The sequence below is a fragment of the Colius striatus genome, chromosome 1 (assembly GCF_028858725.1).
Source record: "Colius striatus isolate bColStr4 chromosome 1, bColStr4.1.hap1, whole genome shotgun sequence".
Classification (NCBI taxonomy): domain Eukaryota; kingdom Metazoa; phylum Chordata; class Aves; order Coliiformes; family Coliidae; genus Colius; species Colius striatus.
In genome coordinates this window covers 17,113,691-17,129,218 of record NC_084759.1, presented here as the reverse complement: position 1 = coordinate 17,129,218, position 15,528 = coordinate 17,113,691, and the positions used below count along the sequence as shown (strand labels likewise).

At 43.9% G+C, this 15,528-nt stretch overlaps 1 protein-coding gene across 3 annotated transcripts in view; it reads left to right on the top strand.

Moving 5' to 3' along the window:
* The window catches only part of RDX (radixin), a 59,987-nt gene extending 56,764 nt beyond the window's left edge, over window positions 1–3,223 (top strand). For all 3 annotated transcript variants that reach the window (XM_061992133.1, XM_061992125.1, XM_061992142.1), the window contains one exon: window positions 840–3,223. In XM_061992133.1, coding sequence (XP_061848117.1) covers window positions 840–1,004 — 165 coding nt within the window. In that variant the 3' untranslated portion in view covers window positions 1,005–3,223. The remainder of the gene's footprint in view (window positions 1–839) is intronic.
* The last annotated feature ends 12,305 nt before the right edge of the window (window positions 3,224–15,528 follow it).

Genomic DNA, 15,528 nt, shown 5'->3' with positions numbered 1-15,528 from the left:
AGTAGTTGGAAGTGGAACAGATAGAAAGGCTGGTTGTAAGATTGTGCTTCGTAGCTTCAGAGTATTAGAATGTTGTCACATTGGCCAGTAAATATTTCTAATAATTACATAACGTCCAGGACACTGAATGCTCAGGTGTAATGCCTTCACTTCTCCATACTGAAATCCATTAAATGGTATGAACAGATGCTTGCTTAATAGCATTCATGTTTGTTTGCAGTCATTCACAGACATTGTAACTGCAGAAACTGCAGAAATTGTGCTCATTTTGAACTAATGTTATTTCCCTGAAATGGAGCATTTCCTTCTGGACCAGTGTTACCCCTCAAAGTATAATGACTTCTGTTAGTGCGAACCATGTGCCTTACTATGAAAAGTCTGTTTGGGAAGGAAATAAAGGAAATGGAAGGCTGCTTCTTTTTCTGGCAGCGATATCTTAGTAGCCTGTACATGTAATTTCCTTTCTGCTTGGCCAATCACTGGATAGGATGAAATATAAACAAGAGGTGTCTATAGTCAAGCAGAAATTGAAAAATAAGCTCATTCTCTTGCTTTATCCTGCTAGTCCCTTTCTTCTTGGATGTTACAGTACAAGGCTTCTTTTCTTTTTCAGTTTGCCCACACTTATGTAAGGAAGGGATCCTGTGCTCTCCTCCTCTTTCCCTCTATAGTCTTTCTGAGAGACCTTGCAGCTTGACTTACTGAACAGCAACAAGCAGCGTTTCATAGGTTGGCACTGAAGAAATCCTTACCCAACTTGCAGGATAGCTGTTGTCAGAAATTCCAGAATCATTAAAAGATTAGTCAAAGCACTTAAATGCAAATATTTTATTCAACAGGCTTTAAGTTCTGAGTTGGCTCAAGCCAGAGATGAAACCAAGAAAACACAAAATGATGTCCTCCATGCTGAGAATGTTAAAGCAGGCCGTGATAAGTACAAGACTCTTCGGCAAATCCGACAAGGCAATACGAAGCAGCGTATTGATGAGTTTGAAGCAATGTGAGAGCTGTTACTTTGCATATGTTGTTCCTCGTAAAGCTGAACCACCAACAGAGAAAAAAGCAGGCCTTTGCAGATTTGATGGATTGCACCCCACTTTGCCAAAGCACTTAATACCAGGTTGACTAAAGTGGCTAGAAGACAAATTTAGGGGAAGCTATTCAACAGTAAGGCAGTCTGTCATCCCTAGGACGGGGGGTTTTGGGGGGGGTGTGGAGAACAACAGCAGTTTTTTCCCTTTTCATGTTTTCAGTTTCATTGTTGCATATATTTTTTTTCCTTGGAAACTGAGGTGAAGTATGTAATGACTGACAAGTGTATATATAGCTTAACCATTAAGAAATAGAAAGAAGAACGGAACTGAACCTAAACTGGATAGGTACTGTTTCAGTATGAAGTTGGAAATTACATTTTTCAAGGTAGCTACACCATTAAGAGTTTGATGTTGCTGACGTTTCGTTTTGGTGAGGTTTTTTTTTCTCCCAAGTGAAATTCTTTGGTGTTTCATGTCCTGTCATCATTGATGGTTTTCTTTGCCTACCTGTTCACAAAGGTCTGGATGGCAGGTGGTAGTTCCAGGAAATATTTTTTAAATGGAACACTACCTGTGGGCAGCAGGTGGCTGCTGATAGGCTTGAATAAGTGTTGCTTTTCCTAGGTGATTGCTCTTAGACACACACAATGTTCCAATGCAGCAAAGGGGGGGAAAAAAAAAGCGCAAAACCAAAAAAAAAAAAGCTTGATGTGCTATTTGCTTGTAATTATTTTATTTGCAGCAGGGAGACCTGGACCTTTCTGGCAAGGGAGCATATGAAAACATCAGTCCCAGGGAGGGGACAGTATCCTACCTCACTACTATGTACATGATGACTGGTCCTTCAAACACCATGAAAAAAAACTGTTTAAATTTACTATCACTTCACAGTGATACCATAGATGCTAGGAGCCCTTACTCCTAGGGTTTTCTTTAAGATGGATTTACAGTGCTAAGTGCTCTCTAACTGCCTTTTGTTGAGTTTGAATTGCAAAAACATCTTGGGTGTTTCAGAGCTGTAACCTGTCACTGGTATACTCTCTCCTGGGAGGGGTGTAGAATGTTTGTGTCAGTTTGCTTTTGGGTTTCCAAATAGAAAACAAAAGTACCAAGTTGGAGGAAAATTCTCTGTAGCTTCAGTTTTCAGTGAAGCTGGTATTGTAATTGTCACATCTGATGTCAGATCATTAAGTCCTTTCCCTCATGAAAAGGAGACCCCTGCTTTCTTGAGAAATTTGCTTAGGAAGTGAACTTTAGAACTAACTTTACAGTTAATGCAGACTGCAGTTATTCCTTCTGTTGCAGTACCCTAGTAAATATCTCCAGTGGAAGAGCCCTGCTTTCTCTGAGGATGGTTCAGCTCTCTTCTGTTTGATATTATGCACTCATAAATTACACTTATCTATTAAAATTTGCCATTTTATTAAACATTTTTTTTCATGCACAATAGGTTTAAATTTCTTATGAACAGTCCAACTAAGGGTTTTTTTAATTATTTTTTGGAGTTAAAGGTTGGCTATGTGGGGTGACATCATGAAAATAAAATAAAGATACTTTAATATATTTTTGGTTTGTGGGGCTGAACATATCTGGTTGGCCTTGAAGGCTGATGTGCAGACGGTGTGCACGTGCTTCAAGCTGCTGCCTGGTGGAAGTTGGTGTTTCTACTTGCAGTGCATTGTAAGAACAGTTTTTGCTTCATACAGTGAAGCCTGAGCAATTTGTGAAGTATAGTAACAGTCTGCCAGAGCAGGTGAAACGCTGTGCTTCCACTGAGTCTTCATTTGTCTCTGGAGAATGTGCACTAACACTGAGACATCAGTTTCAGTGTTGGGGGAAAAAATACCAGTAAAGTTTGCTGTTCATAAATCTACAGTATATAGAGTAGGGCTAAATGGATTAGATCCATTTATAAAGCTGTGTGGGTTTTTTTTTTCTAAACAACCAGGAACAACCATTTGTAATACAGATTTCACAATGAACAAAGTGATAATAGCTGCTGTCACCAGCAGTTGGGAACACTTACTGGTGCGGAAATACTAAGAATACATTTAATGATTACTTGATGAAGTAATTTTCCACATGCTTTTTTTCCTTTAGCATCATGTTTTGTGTTGTACAATTAAGCTACAATTACATCTACTATTTTGGATAACATTCATTGGTTAACAATAAAGAGATACAGTTAATTTCTCTGAGGTCCATTGTTGTTATTTAATGCCCTTTGTTTCTGACAGCTTTACAAAACACTGTAACAGCCTTTTTCCAGAGCAGAGTATGAATTTTGATCATCTTTTGTTTCACACTCTGGTCAAAATGAAATAAATACATTGCAAATTATACTCCTAGAGGATGGTGCTCTGCTTAAGAAATTGCCACATAATGCTGGGAAGAGGCACTGGTAATTGTCAATTTGGAACAGGCTGAGTGTCAGTAGAGCAGATTGGCCCTCCTGAGAGCAGAGGGTGATCTGGCCACATAACGGCTCTGGGTAATGCAAGAACTTTCAATCACTGCCTACATAGTGCTTAGCCCCAGGTTAAGTGAAATTTAGTTTAGTAGGACAGTGTCTCGAGGAACTTTGATGTGATTTTTTGATACGCACGTTACAGGGGACAATGCTATCAAAGGTATACACCGCCATGTGTTCTACATAATGGCAAGTTTATGGGCTTTTTCACCTGTCTAGTACACTTGGAGAAGACAGGAACAGTCCTGTATAAGTAGGGACACAAATTCATCTGCTAAGCAACTCTCACTCCTCTCAGGTGACATTCTGTTGTCTTATATTTTTTGGCCTCACAGTCGGTACAAGCATATGACCTTTGTTGGGAGTCCATATGCTGAAGCCTTAGATCTGAGGTTTCTCACTTACTAGAGAGCCTCTGCATAGGTATGTAACTGCAGAATATTGTGCCTAAAAGAGGAGGTAAGTGCTTTGAAAGGTGGCTAATTTTTATGTGTGCTCTTGAGACAGAAAAAGGATGCAAGACAGTGCTGATATTTACAGAGCAGACAAATGCAACCACCCAGAATGCTTTGTTGCAAAAGAAGATACTCTGTCTTCTGGAAGTAGTCCCCTCTGCACATCAGAGCCTACGTTCTTGTGTTGGTTGTACTCTTCGAGTACACATTTCTTGTGCACTGTTTGTTTTGTCCAGAATGGAACAAAATTCTCATCTGCCTTTTTAAACCGAGTTTGAAACACATCATAGTGCTTCTGCCTCTTTCATAAAATATGTTCTCTTGGGCTGTTCAGTTACCTGCTGAAGCACCTCTGAGGAAACAGGAGGTTTGTTCCAAATGAAATATTTCAGATGTCTGAGGAAAAAGTACCTCAAGTATGTTTTCTTCATTTATTTTAAAAGAAAGTTGAGATTAAAATGATTAGTTAAAACCTTTTGCTGTTATAAAGGAACTTTTAATCTAGAAAAGAGGAGACTGAGGGGAGATCTTATTAACATTTACAAATATCTAAAGGGTGGGTGTCAGGAGGTTGGGACATCCCTTTTTTCTATAGTAGCTAGCAAGAGGACAAGGGGTAATGAGATGAAGCTGGAACACAAAAAGTTCCACTTAAACATAAGACAAAACTATTTCACTGTTCAGGTGAGGGAGCCCTGGCACAGGCTGCCCAGGGAGGGTGTGGAGTCTCCTTCCTTGTAGTCTTCAAGACCCACCTGGACATGTTCCTATGTGACCTGATCTAGGTGAACCTGCTTCTGCAGGGGGGTTGGACTAGATGGTCTCTAAAGGTCCCTTCCAACCCCTACCATTCTATGATTTTTCCATCTCCATTCACATGTGGATAATCTGAAAAGTTGTTCTGCCAGAGACATCAGCTTAGCTTCAAGAACAGGGAGTTTTAACAAAGATGATGTATCCCAGCAGGATGTGGTTGCTGATGCTGGTGTTCAGAAATGTACTTTCTTGGTAAAAATCTCAACACTAGAACTGAAAGCTTCCTTACACAAGAGCAAAGTTCACTCATTACAGAAGTTGTCTCACATGTAACTGAATGTATCTTGACTGAGTGATAAGGTATTCCTGGAAAACATAGTGGATCAGCACACAGACTGTGGTAATTCCTGGGACTCCTGAGAGCATATCCTGTTGCTTGTGCTTAAAGGTGGGGAGTCCCTCTCTCCCAGCAGAGGTGACTGCTGGGTGCACCTTTCCTCCCCAGCCCGCTGGTCTGCAGGCATATCAGTTTTACACAGCTGGTCTTTTTCCCAGTTTGAGGACTTGGTCAACAGGAAGGAGCAGCTCGGGGCTGGAAGGGATGGCGGAGTGGGGATGAGTAAAGGGCTAAAAGGAAAAACAAACCACTCCACCACAAACATGGTAAGCTGTGCTGAGGCCTCCTCAGTGTACTATTGCAGCATCAGTGAATTCACTATGTGTAACCAATTGTTTGTGTGGCAAATTCAGCAACCAGTTTGTTGGAAGGAGTTTTACGTTGCTGAGCTGAGCCCTGATGTGTAGATGTTATCTGATTTTTGGGTTGATTCATGGAGCCTGTCACTTGTGTTCACTTTATCTGCAGACTCTGAGTTGATAAACTGCTCCTTTGGAGAGCAGAGAAAGTTCAATTTGTTTTGCTTTTTCTCTCTTCCATGCAAAGAAGTTGCAAATGTGTATCTCTTTTAATGTGAATGAAGTCAAGTCACCAAAGCCCAAAAAGCCTCACCCCCAAACCTCCATCCTAAACTATCAAATTTCTCCACAAGAAGAGACCACAGTATTTGCAGCAGTGCCTGCGATGTTCTTGACATTCAGAAGAGAGAGATTGTGCTCACATAGCTCATAGTTTATAGGGAAAGGCAAAGTGAGCAAAGGGAAATGGAGCGCTTTGAATTGCTGGGATTCCATTAGGTGTTTATGTTGGCTTCTGTAAATAACACATCAGAGTGTTTCTGTTCACAGCAGTAGGCTTTAGGCAGCAGGAGGAACGAGGGGAGATGGAAATGCACATCAAAGGAGGCGGCCTTGGCAGTGCAGATTCCTAATGCACGAGTGTGTAAGAGTTAATGTTCCCTGTTCTCTGGATAAGTGGATCAGGTGACGAGAGATCGAGCTCAGAGGTAGGACAAATGTATTGCTTTATTTTTTTCCTGTTTAGATTGGGAGTTTTTGTTTGTTTGCTTTTAAACTGCTTTATTTAAATGAGAGGATTTGCCACGATCTGACTGTTGGGCTGAAGACTTTTAGGAAGCCTCTGGCCCAGCACTGAAATCTCTTGGAGTTCTTAAGGCCATTTGTACCCATCCTGGCCTCTGGGAGTGGTTTTCAGCAGCAGATATGCTCTCCAGTCTGTTTCCATTTAGCGTAGAGCATTTCTGCACTGACCAGAGTTGTGTACACACAGGGTCCTGGCCGCCCCACCGCTTGTTTCAGCAAGGCAAAGCCCACGTGGAGCAGTAATTCCATGACGGGCTGCGTGGCCGCAGGCGCCCAGCACTGCGGGATCATGTGTCAAGTCTGCAGCTCTCTGTGGCCTCAGCTTTCACGCTGCTTATTCACCCTGGTTTCCTTTGTTGCACTTGGTACAGTATTTAACTTCTTAATCTATGACTTCAGTAACATTCTACTAACCTGAGCTTCCACTTAGCAGTTGACTGCTGTGTCAAAGGGTTTCTGAAAAGGCCTTACACACACATTTATTTAAGCAGCATTTTTTACTAATGAATATGGTAATTGCAGTTGTATTACCAGAAAGAGATTCATTTGTATCAGGGCTGAAAACTTCTCTGCCAGGTACACTTCAATCTTCAACAAAGTAAGGTGAGAAAGTGGAGGTAACATCCAGAACACACAGAGCGGGTGATCCCACCACCACCAATTCTCACCTGTACTGCTGGGAACAAATTCATTTCTGTTTGAGTGAGCAGTGTCTGTGTTTGGGGATTTGGGATGGAACAGAAGGTTGTTCACACATCAGAAGAGTTTCTAAAGGTGATTAGAAAACTTTATATCAGTAATCAGAACTTCTGTTGTATGTTTCCTGTCCTTGATAGCTTTTCTTCAGTTTACTTCACATTTTGACTTCTTGGATCTCTTCTCTTGCAAACAGGGTTTGGGGCATCCATCCATCTCGCTGCTCAGTGCCAGCCATTGTGCTCTGTACCATGTGCAAACACAGCTCCTCCTCTTTCTTCTTTTGTGTTTGGGATCTTACAGCATTGTTTTCAACATAGCCAGCAAATTCATCACATTTAAATTTAGAACTCTTACTGCTACCTCTTGGCGTGATCCTTGGATTAGCTTTGGCTGTGTGTTCTCTTATCAGGCTTGCATAGGATGTGCCACCTTACAGAACAAATACCGCTGCTGGCTAGTTAATAATGGCTAACAGCATTCTGGAGAACAGAAAAGGTCAGAACACCAGTATATTTATTACTCGGGGACTGGAGGATCTTTCTTATGAGGAAAGGCTGCAGGAACTGGGACTGTTCAGCCTGGAGAAGAAGAGACTGAGGGAGGGACCTCAACACTTACTAGTAGTTAAAAGGTGCATGTCGAGAGGATAGGACAACTCTTTTTTTCTGTAATGTCCAGTGATGGGACTAGGGGTAATGGACAAAAGCTGGAACACTAAAAAGTTTCACTTAAGGAAAAAAACTACTCATGGAGAGCTGGTAAAGGTCTGGACGGTAGCATTTATGCCCATAAAACCGCCCTTGGATCCTGACCAGAGTCAGGTACACCAGGGGCAGGCAGCAGGGGAGTCCTCTGCTTTCCTGTGTCACTGGTCACTCTAGCTGCCTGGTGCCAAAGCAGTTCAGGAAGAGGGAGCTTGTGCCCACTCAAACAGCGGAGCAGTTGGGCACAAATGCTGTGGCTTTGCTTTTCTGCACAGCAGTGGTCGTGGATGCAAGAATACTGAACATTAAACAGCTTACTTTTTCCCCTGGGGACTCTTGTTTAAAGAAAGAGTTATGGTTATATTCCTGCCTGGCTTCTGCAGGTCACCCTGGTAAAAGCTGGATTCCTCTGTAGTGTCAGAGTGGCTCTTTGGCCCACCTGGACTTTAAGAAACAAGGTCAGCTGTAAGGGGGAAAAGATCTCATACCTGACTCTTCGTTTTAATACAAGGCCATGAAAATAAATCCTAGAGCACCTTCTTTCCTTTCTAGTGGTGGCTTCTGTGTGCTTTGGGTGACTCGTCTCATAGCTGTTTCTCCCAGTCTTTGAGCAGGTTATTACTCCTCACTTTCCTTTGCTGCTGTGGGGATGGTTTTTTTGACCCTGCTAGCATGTCATGCCATTTATTTTATCTGAAGAATAGATTTCAGTTTAGGTCTAGATGATCTCTAAAGGTCCCTTCCAACCTCTACCATTCTATGATTCTATGATCCTTGGGAGCTTTAGCACAATTAACTAACTTTCGGTATGAGAAAGTTTGAGTTTCAGTATGAGAATGCAAATTAAGACCAGGAAGGAAGATGTTGCTTAATTATTAGTTTAGAAACATTGTGGAGGGGGGAATAAAGTTTAAGCCTTACCAAAAGAAATACATTTTATTAGCTTATGACAGACCACAGGGTGAAAACAAGAGGCAGGCCCCTATGTGTGGCAAGGCAGACTTTTTCTCAAACTAAAATGATGGCAGCAAAGTACTTTTTTTTAGAAAATCATCAGGCTTCTTATTTATTGCCATTTGCCAGATTCTTTAGGGGGCACTGGGGAGGAGAATAACATATATATCTTCAGTCCTATTTTGTTTAATTACTTCTTTTGCAACTTTTTCTATCAGTTTAAGAATAAAAATGTCTTTTCCCTTCCCCAGTGATTTTGTCAAATTGTGTTTTGCTTGTGACACTGCAGCTGGCTTTGCAATCTGGAGCTTAATGGATGAAGGTGTTTTGAGGGAAAGGCAGTATTATTTGCTTTGTCTTTAACTGAGCTTGGTAACTTACATATACACAGATATTTTTAAAAAGCTAAATGTAGGAGGGTTGAACTGGAGATTTGTAATGCAGTATGTGGTATCAGGCCGTGTAATAGCTGTCTTGGAGAAGAACACAAGTTTGCCACCTTTTTTATATTAACTTTGATCTTGAGTAGGTTTAGAAATCAGGCTTTTAAAAGCTAACTGCTTCAAAAGTGATCTAAACAATATTACAGCATGTAGTGTGAGTGTGGTTCAGCTTTGTCCTTGATATCGAAATCAGATCTCTTTACCTGCATGGCTTGGTTTGGTTTTTTATCCTCCTGCATAAACTAGTTGTTTCTGGGGATCTCTCAGTAGCAGGAAGCATTTAACTGGTTTCGGTGGTACCTTCCCTGTCCACAGTTTCGCTCACGGCCCGGGAATTGATGTCAGACCTTTAAAACACCCGAGTGGTTTTTAGTACTTCTCAATCTTAACCACAGGTCTTATTTGCTTAATGCTCAAGCCCTGGAAGTTCCCACTGACTTTCTGTACCAGGAAATGATTTGTGTGGGAAGCAGGCTGTGGTGCAGACTGTGACGTGACATTCCCGCACGCTGCAGCGGCACTCGCAAGCGTGAAGTGCCACTGAGGGCTGCTTGCTTTGCTTACTTTTGAACAGCAGCTAGTTCTCTGTGCTTATTGAATGACAAAGGGAATCTGGTAATTAAGTCTTTTTCCTCATTCCTTTTGAATAAAATGCTGATTTATTAATGCTTGGAGCCGAAGCGCTTCTCTAGAACGATCAGAATGAGAGGTGTGTGCTATAGGAAGGCTGATTTTTAAAATACTGTCCATTCAAAATGTAATATAATTAAGTCATTCTCTGAAAGCAAAACATGTTCCAAGCCACTTCAACAGTGACATTTCATAAAAATCAGCATGGAAAACACACATTTTTGAAATGTATCACTTCACTCAAGTAACTTTTGACTAATTGTAAAGATTTCCCCCAGAGAACTTTAGCAGAGAAATAAATTTGAGAGAGATTCTTTTTGCTGTCCTCACTTTTTCTCCCAAAGGCTCATGCAAGGCAACAAAGTGAATAAAGGAAACGCCAGAGCTTATACAGCAAACGCCACATGACCTGTGCTAAAAGGAAGGGATGTTTGAAATCGTATTGGCTGTGATTGAATGTTCTACAAGCATGTCCTATATGGGATGTATTTGTTATGCACAAGGCATCTTATTTCAGCCACCTTTGGGAGCAGTTTTAACACAGACTTACCTGCCTTGCACTCAGCTGTAGTTTGTGTTGCCTACACTGGCAAATTAGTCCTTTAAAACTACTCCCTGGGTGGATTTTAGGTTAGGTCCTTTATAATGCTGGAATTTGCCATCAAAACTGTACTGGTGCATGCAAGAACTGGACTCTGGCAGAGAGGAGGACTTAGAGAGCTGCTTTTCAAGCTGGAAGTCAGTGAAGATGAGTTCTGGGTGTCACTGGGGGCCTTGGGCACAAGAACCATGTGTTTCTTATATCATTCTTTTCCTGATACTCTCATTCTGCTGACAGCTTGGAAACAAAATTCAGTCAGAAATGAAATTCAGAGCAGTTACAGAGAGTGAAGTATAGCTCTTGGGATATCACTGCATATTTCTGTTTATTGTTTCTGTTCAGTATCCTTTTGCTAAACCTACTTGGTCTCTCTGTGTCTTTTTGTGCAGGTTACAAAAGTACGATCTCTTACAGCCCTTAGGATAGGAACAAGGTAAAGACCAGCAGAAGACCTGAGGTCTGCCAAGGCCTGCTGTTGCACTCCTGTAAATCTGGACAGTTTACAGCGCTTTAAATTAGCTGCTGCCAGGTCCACGAAGAGTTTTTTGGAAGGACTAGAAAGTGCTGTTATGACAATTCATTAATGTTTGGTTCTCTCATGCTCTAAGTCTTTCCTTTGTTGTCTTTTTCCAGGAAAAAAAAATCCAGGAAATCATGCTTATATGTTTAATCTTTAACATGTAATGGGATGTGCTAGAGTGAACAGTGATGTGACTCCTCAAGGTGCTTGGGGGATCCTGTAGGCTTTGCCCACAAGTGATGTAGTGTGGGAAGCCTGACTCTATCCAGCCTGGGTAAACTGAAGTAAGAGTAGATACTTTCCAAGTTTTATTGGTTTTCTATACGATTTCTAAGAGCCTTGGTGATAGCTGAATAGTGTCAGATAATTTTCTAATGTAAAACTCCTGACTTAATATGCCTGTACATAGGTTTCCAGTGTAAGCACCTGTTGCTGCTTGCCTTTTTGTACGCTGTTAGGACGTGCGTACTGTGTATACGTAACTGCCTTGAACCGTGCACCCTGCACAACAGCCTGAATAAATGGGTTTTAACATCAATCCGAGGAATCACTGTTCTTTTGATGATCAGCGTGGCTTACTGCTCGTGAAAATTGGTTTCCCTTTTCTGAAGTGAATGCATTTTGTGATACCAGTCCAAAGTGGAGTTTCCAGGTAAACATCTTGTGGTGTGCTCAGATAAGCCATGGGAGGCTGGATTTGCAAAGGACGGATCCCTTGTGAAGGAAAAGATGAGAGCTGGTAAATGAAGATGCTGGTAGCTGAGTAGGTAAACACATGTATTATTCCCAAATTCAGCTGTCATCCCCTGGGAATACACCAAACCTTTGAAACACTTGTGTTCCTTGCAGCACCTTCCTGTGCAAGGGCCTCCAGCAGTGTGAACTGTGTGGCTGCCAAAGCCTGGCAGCAGGCGTCTGGAATTGTCAGCTGCCCATGGAGGACCTGCCTCTGTTCCGAGGCACTCTGCCTCCTAGAAGCAGCCATGGCCTTGGTGTCCATCACTCTCCCCCCTGTGAGGTGCCATGGCCTCAATGCTGCTCACTCTGCCTCCTGAGAGGTGCCATGGCTTCAACGCTGATCACTCTTGCTCCTGTGAGGTGCCATGGCCTCACTGCCAGTCACTCTCCCTCCTGTGAGTGGCCACGGCCTCGGTGCTGGCCACTTTCCCTCCTGCGAGCAGCCACTCGCATTTGTGCTGGCCGCTCCACCTCCTGCAAGCAGCCACAGCCCACGGAGCAGCCCTCTGCCCTAGATGATGGAGGGGGGCCACAGGCAGGGCTCAGGTGTGGATTTGAAAGGTGCTGGGGTCAGACAGATGTGCGCGTGGCCATCCTGGGCCTGTGACCATCTTGGGCCTGCAGCTCAGCTGCCCCCACTGCCAGGGCAAGGTCATAAACCTACAAACACTTTGGCTTTTTTTGGCATGATGGAAGTTCTGCTGCTGCTTTGCTTTCCTATAGTTGTGTGTTGCTAAGTTGGTGAGTGAAAGCCAGCCTGCCTTCCTCGCAAGCCCAGCAGCAGTGCCTGTTGTCCCTCATGTTGAGGTGGTAGCCCACTAAATTAGTTTTAAAGGTTGAAAGAAAAGGCTGTGGTGAACAAGTTAAATTTCATTAAAAGTCTGATCCAGGTTCAGAATAAGGCTGCAGCCCACTTCCTGGCAGCACGTGGCAGGCTAACACTTTCCCTTTTTATCACCCTGACGTTTTCCTTTCTCTGAAATAACTCCCCAGCTGTGGCCATGCCAGCCACAAGCAGCCCTGTATGCCCTGTGTGCACGCAGTTTCAGCCTGAATTAAATCACTTTGTTGCGGAAGGACCCAAGGGAAACTCATTTTTTCTTGTACAAAATCAAGCAGTATACAGGCATATCCTCATTTCTCTCTACAGTTCCAGCCTCTCCTTGGCCACAGTGACTGTGACAAGACTGGGGCAGAGCCTCTGCCTGTGAGCAGTGTGGACAGGTTAGTGCTGAGGGCCACTGTGGTATGTACCCCCCCAAAAACCCCCATTTAACTGGGCCTGGGTCTCAGCAGTCCAGTGGTGACAGGTCCGTGACTCATGCCAGAGTCACTGGCAACTGCAGGAGCAGCAAGATGTGCTGCTGCAGTGTGTGGGGTGGCTGCAGTGGGGGCAGGCAGGGAAACACACAGGGAGGTTTGCTGTGGAACTCACAGAATCTTAAGGGTTGGAAAGGACCTTGAAAGATCATCCTGTCCAAACCCCCTGCCAGAGCAGGGCCACCTAGAGTAGATCACACAGGAACTCGTCCAGATGGGTTTTGAATGTCTCCAGAGAAGGAGACTCTACAACCCATCTGGGCAGCCTGTTCCAGTGCTCCCTCACCCTCACAGTGAAGAAATTATTGCTTGTGTTTCTTTGGAACCTCTTGTGTTCCAGCTTGTACCCATTGCCCCTTGTCCTATCATCTTATGACCTCAAGTGGGAAAAAAAGTATTTCTACTTCTGAAAACCAGAAGACTAAAAAATAGAAAATACAAATGAAAAATCTAAACCCAATGCAAAGATAAATTACAAATGGAACCCAGTTTAGGCATACCTGAAAGCTTTGTAGAGCTGGATGGAAACCAGCTTCCTTCTCCCTGCCTCCCACTACCCCTGGCAAGCCACCAGTGCCATTTTCCCTCTTCCAGGCCACTTCCAGAGAGGAGGAGTGTTGGTGTCACCCCAGCTGGCGCCGCAGCTCCGGTTCCAGGGTGGGATGGGGCTGTATGTAAGGTGAGCCTGGCTGACAGCAGGAACCTGCCTGGCCAACACCCATCACCAGCTCCTTTTCCCCCACGCTCCTCTTGCTTATGCTTCACCCAGCTCATGTAAATTAATAGTGGCATTTAATTTCTGTTGTACCTACCTGCTGCTCTTGGCAAGGTCAGCTGCAAGGAGGGGAAAAAAAAGAGCAAGCTCAACCCTTGTACAGGGTAGAGTGACACCAGGAATGTCCATACACCTCCTGCGGGGTGCTCACACTGATGCCTGTCCCAGCACCTGCCTGTTGGCCATGGTGGGAGTAGGGGACCTTTGCTCCCCAGCCCACCCTCTCTGTCCTGCCCTGCAGGGCTCCAGTGAGGACTGGTTTCCTGAGTGTCCTACAAGCTGGTTTTAGCCAGATTCTGTTTGGGTTGGAGCTTCTCTCAAGCTCTTCTTGGAGAGTCTCCTGGGTTGGATAGGCCCCCAGGGATTGACAGAGGAACACAAGCTGCAGGAGTCCAGGAGACTGTAGTGCAGCTGGGCAGGCGCAGTGAAACAGGGTGTGATAAACCCTGTCAGTAGAGGACATGACAATCATTTTTCAACAGTTCAGCACCTGGTTCTGCCATGCTGGGTGTCTCAGGAGTGGGTCATGGGAATACTGAACATGGGCCTTGTGTCGTTATGCTGAAGAGCAGGATGATGGTGGCATTTAATACATGTGCTCCTAAAGCATCCAATTCCTTTCCAGTTTTTTTTCTACAGTCACAGTAAATCTTTGGAGCAAAGGACGCACTGGAGCAGAAAATCTCTCATCCATTTCTTTAGTGTAGAATGAGCTCAAAGATCCTGCAAGGCTGGAGCATGCTACTCAGAGAAGCCAAATTGACATTTTGTCCTGCTAGGAAATCATAGAATGGTAGGGGTCGGAAGGGACCTTTAGAGATCATCTAGTCCAACTCCCCTGCAGAAACAGGTTCACCTAGATGAGGTCACACAGGAACGTGTCCAGGCGGGTCTTGAAGACCTCCAATGAAGGAGACTCCACAACCCCTCTGGGCAGCCTGTGCCAGGGCTCCCTCACCTGAACAGTGAAATAGTTTTTTCTTATGTTTAAATGAAACTTTTTGTGTTCCAGCTTCATCCCATTACCCCTTGTTCCATTGCTAGCTACTGTAGAAAAAAGAGATGTCCCAACCTCCTGACACTCACCCTTTAGATATTCATAAATGTTAATAAGATCTCCCCTCAGTCTCCTCTTCTCCAGACTAAACAGCCCCAGTTCCTGCAGCCTTTCCCCGTATGAAAAATGTTCCAGTCCCTTGATCATCTTGGTGGCCCTGTGCTGGTCTTGCAAGGAGCATCCCAGTGTGGTTGTACAATAGCCTGTCTTGTTGCTCCTCTAGACAAGGTCATGCAGATTGTCTAGTTCAGGTTTCAGTGCCAGGATGATTGACAGAACCCCATCTCCAATGTAACAGTGCTTCAGCCAGCATCAGGAGCCACTGTGATGACTTGTAGTGAGGTGAGGGTCGATCTCTTATCTCCAGTAATGAATGATAGGATGCAAAGAAATGTGTTCAAGTTGCACCAGGTTTTGGTTAGACACCAAGAAGAACTTTTTCACCTAGAAGGTTGTTAAGCATTGGAACAGGCTGCCCAGGGAGGTGGTGAAGTCACCATCCCTGGAGATATTCAAAAGACACATAGATGAGGTGCTGAGGGATATGGTTTAGTGATGGGCCTGGCTGTGTGGGATTAGTGGTTCAACTCGATGATCTTAAAAGTCTTTTCCAACCATAATGACTATGTGACTGTCAGGCTCACTGGGACTCTTGTTCAAGCCTTCACAAGAGAAATTTGTAACCTGGTAAACAGGCTCTCCAAGCCTGCCTTGCACAATGTGGGGCAAAACAGGCCCTCAGGAGACTTACAGACTTAACTGAACTGGGGAAACTCACTTTCCTTGATCAGTCCAAGAAGATATCAGAGCTGCAGAGGGGCCCTGGGCAGTGGTGTGACTGCCACCCAATGCAATCAGACTGGATTACACAA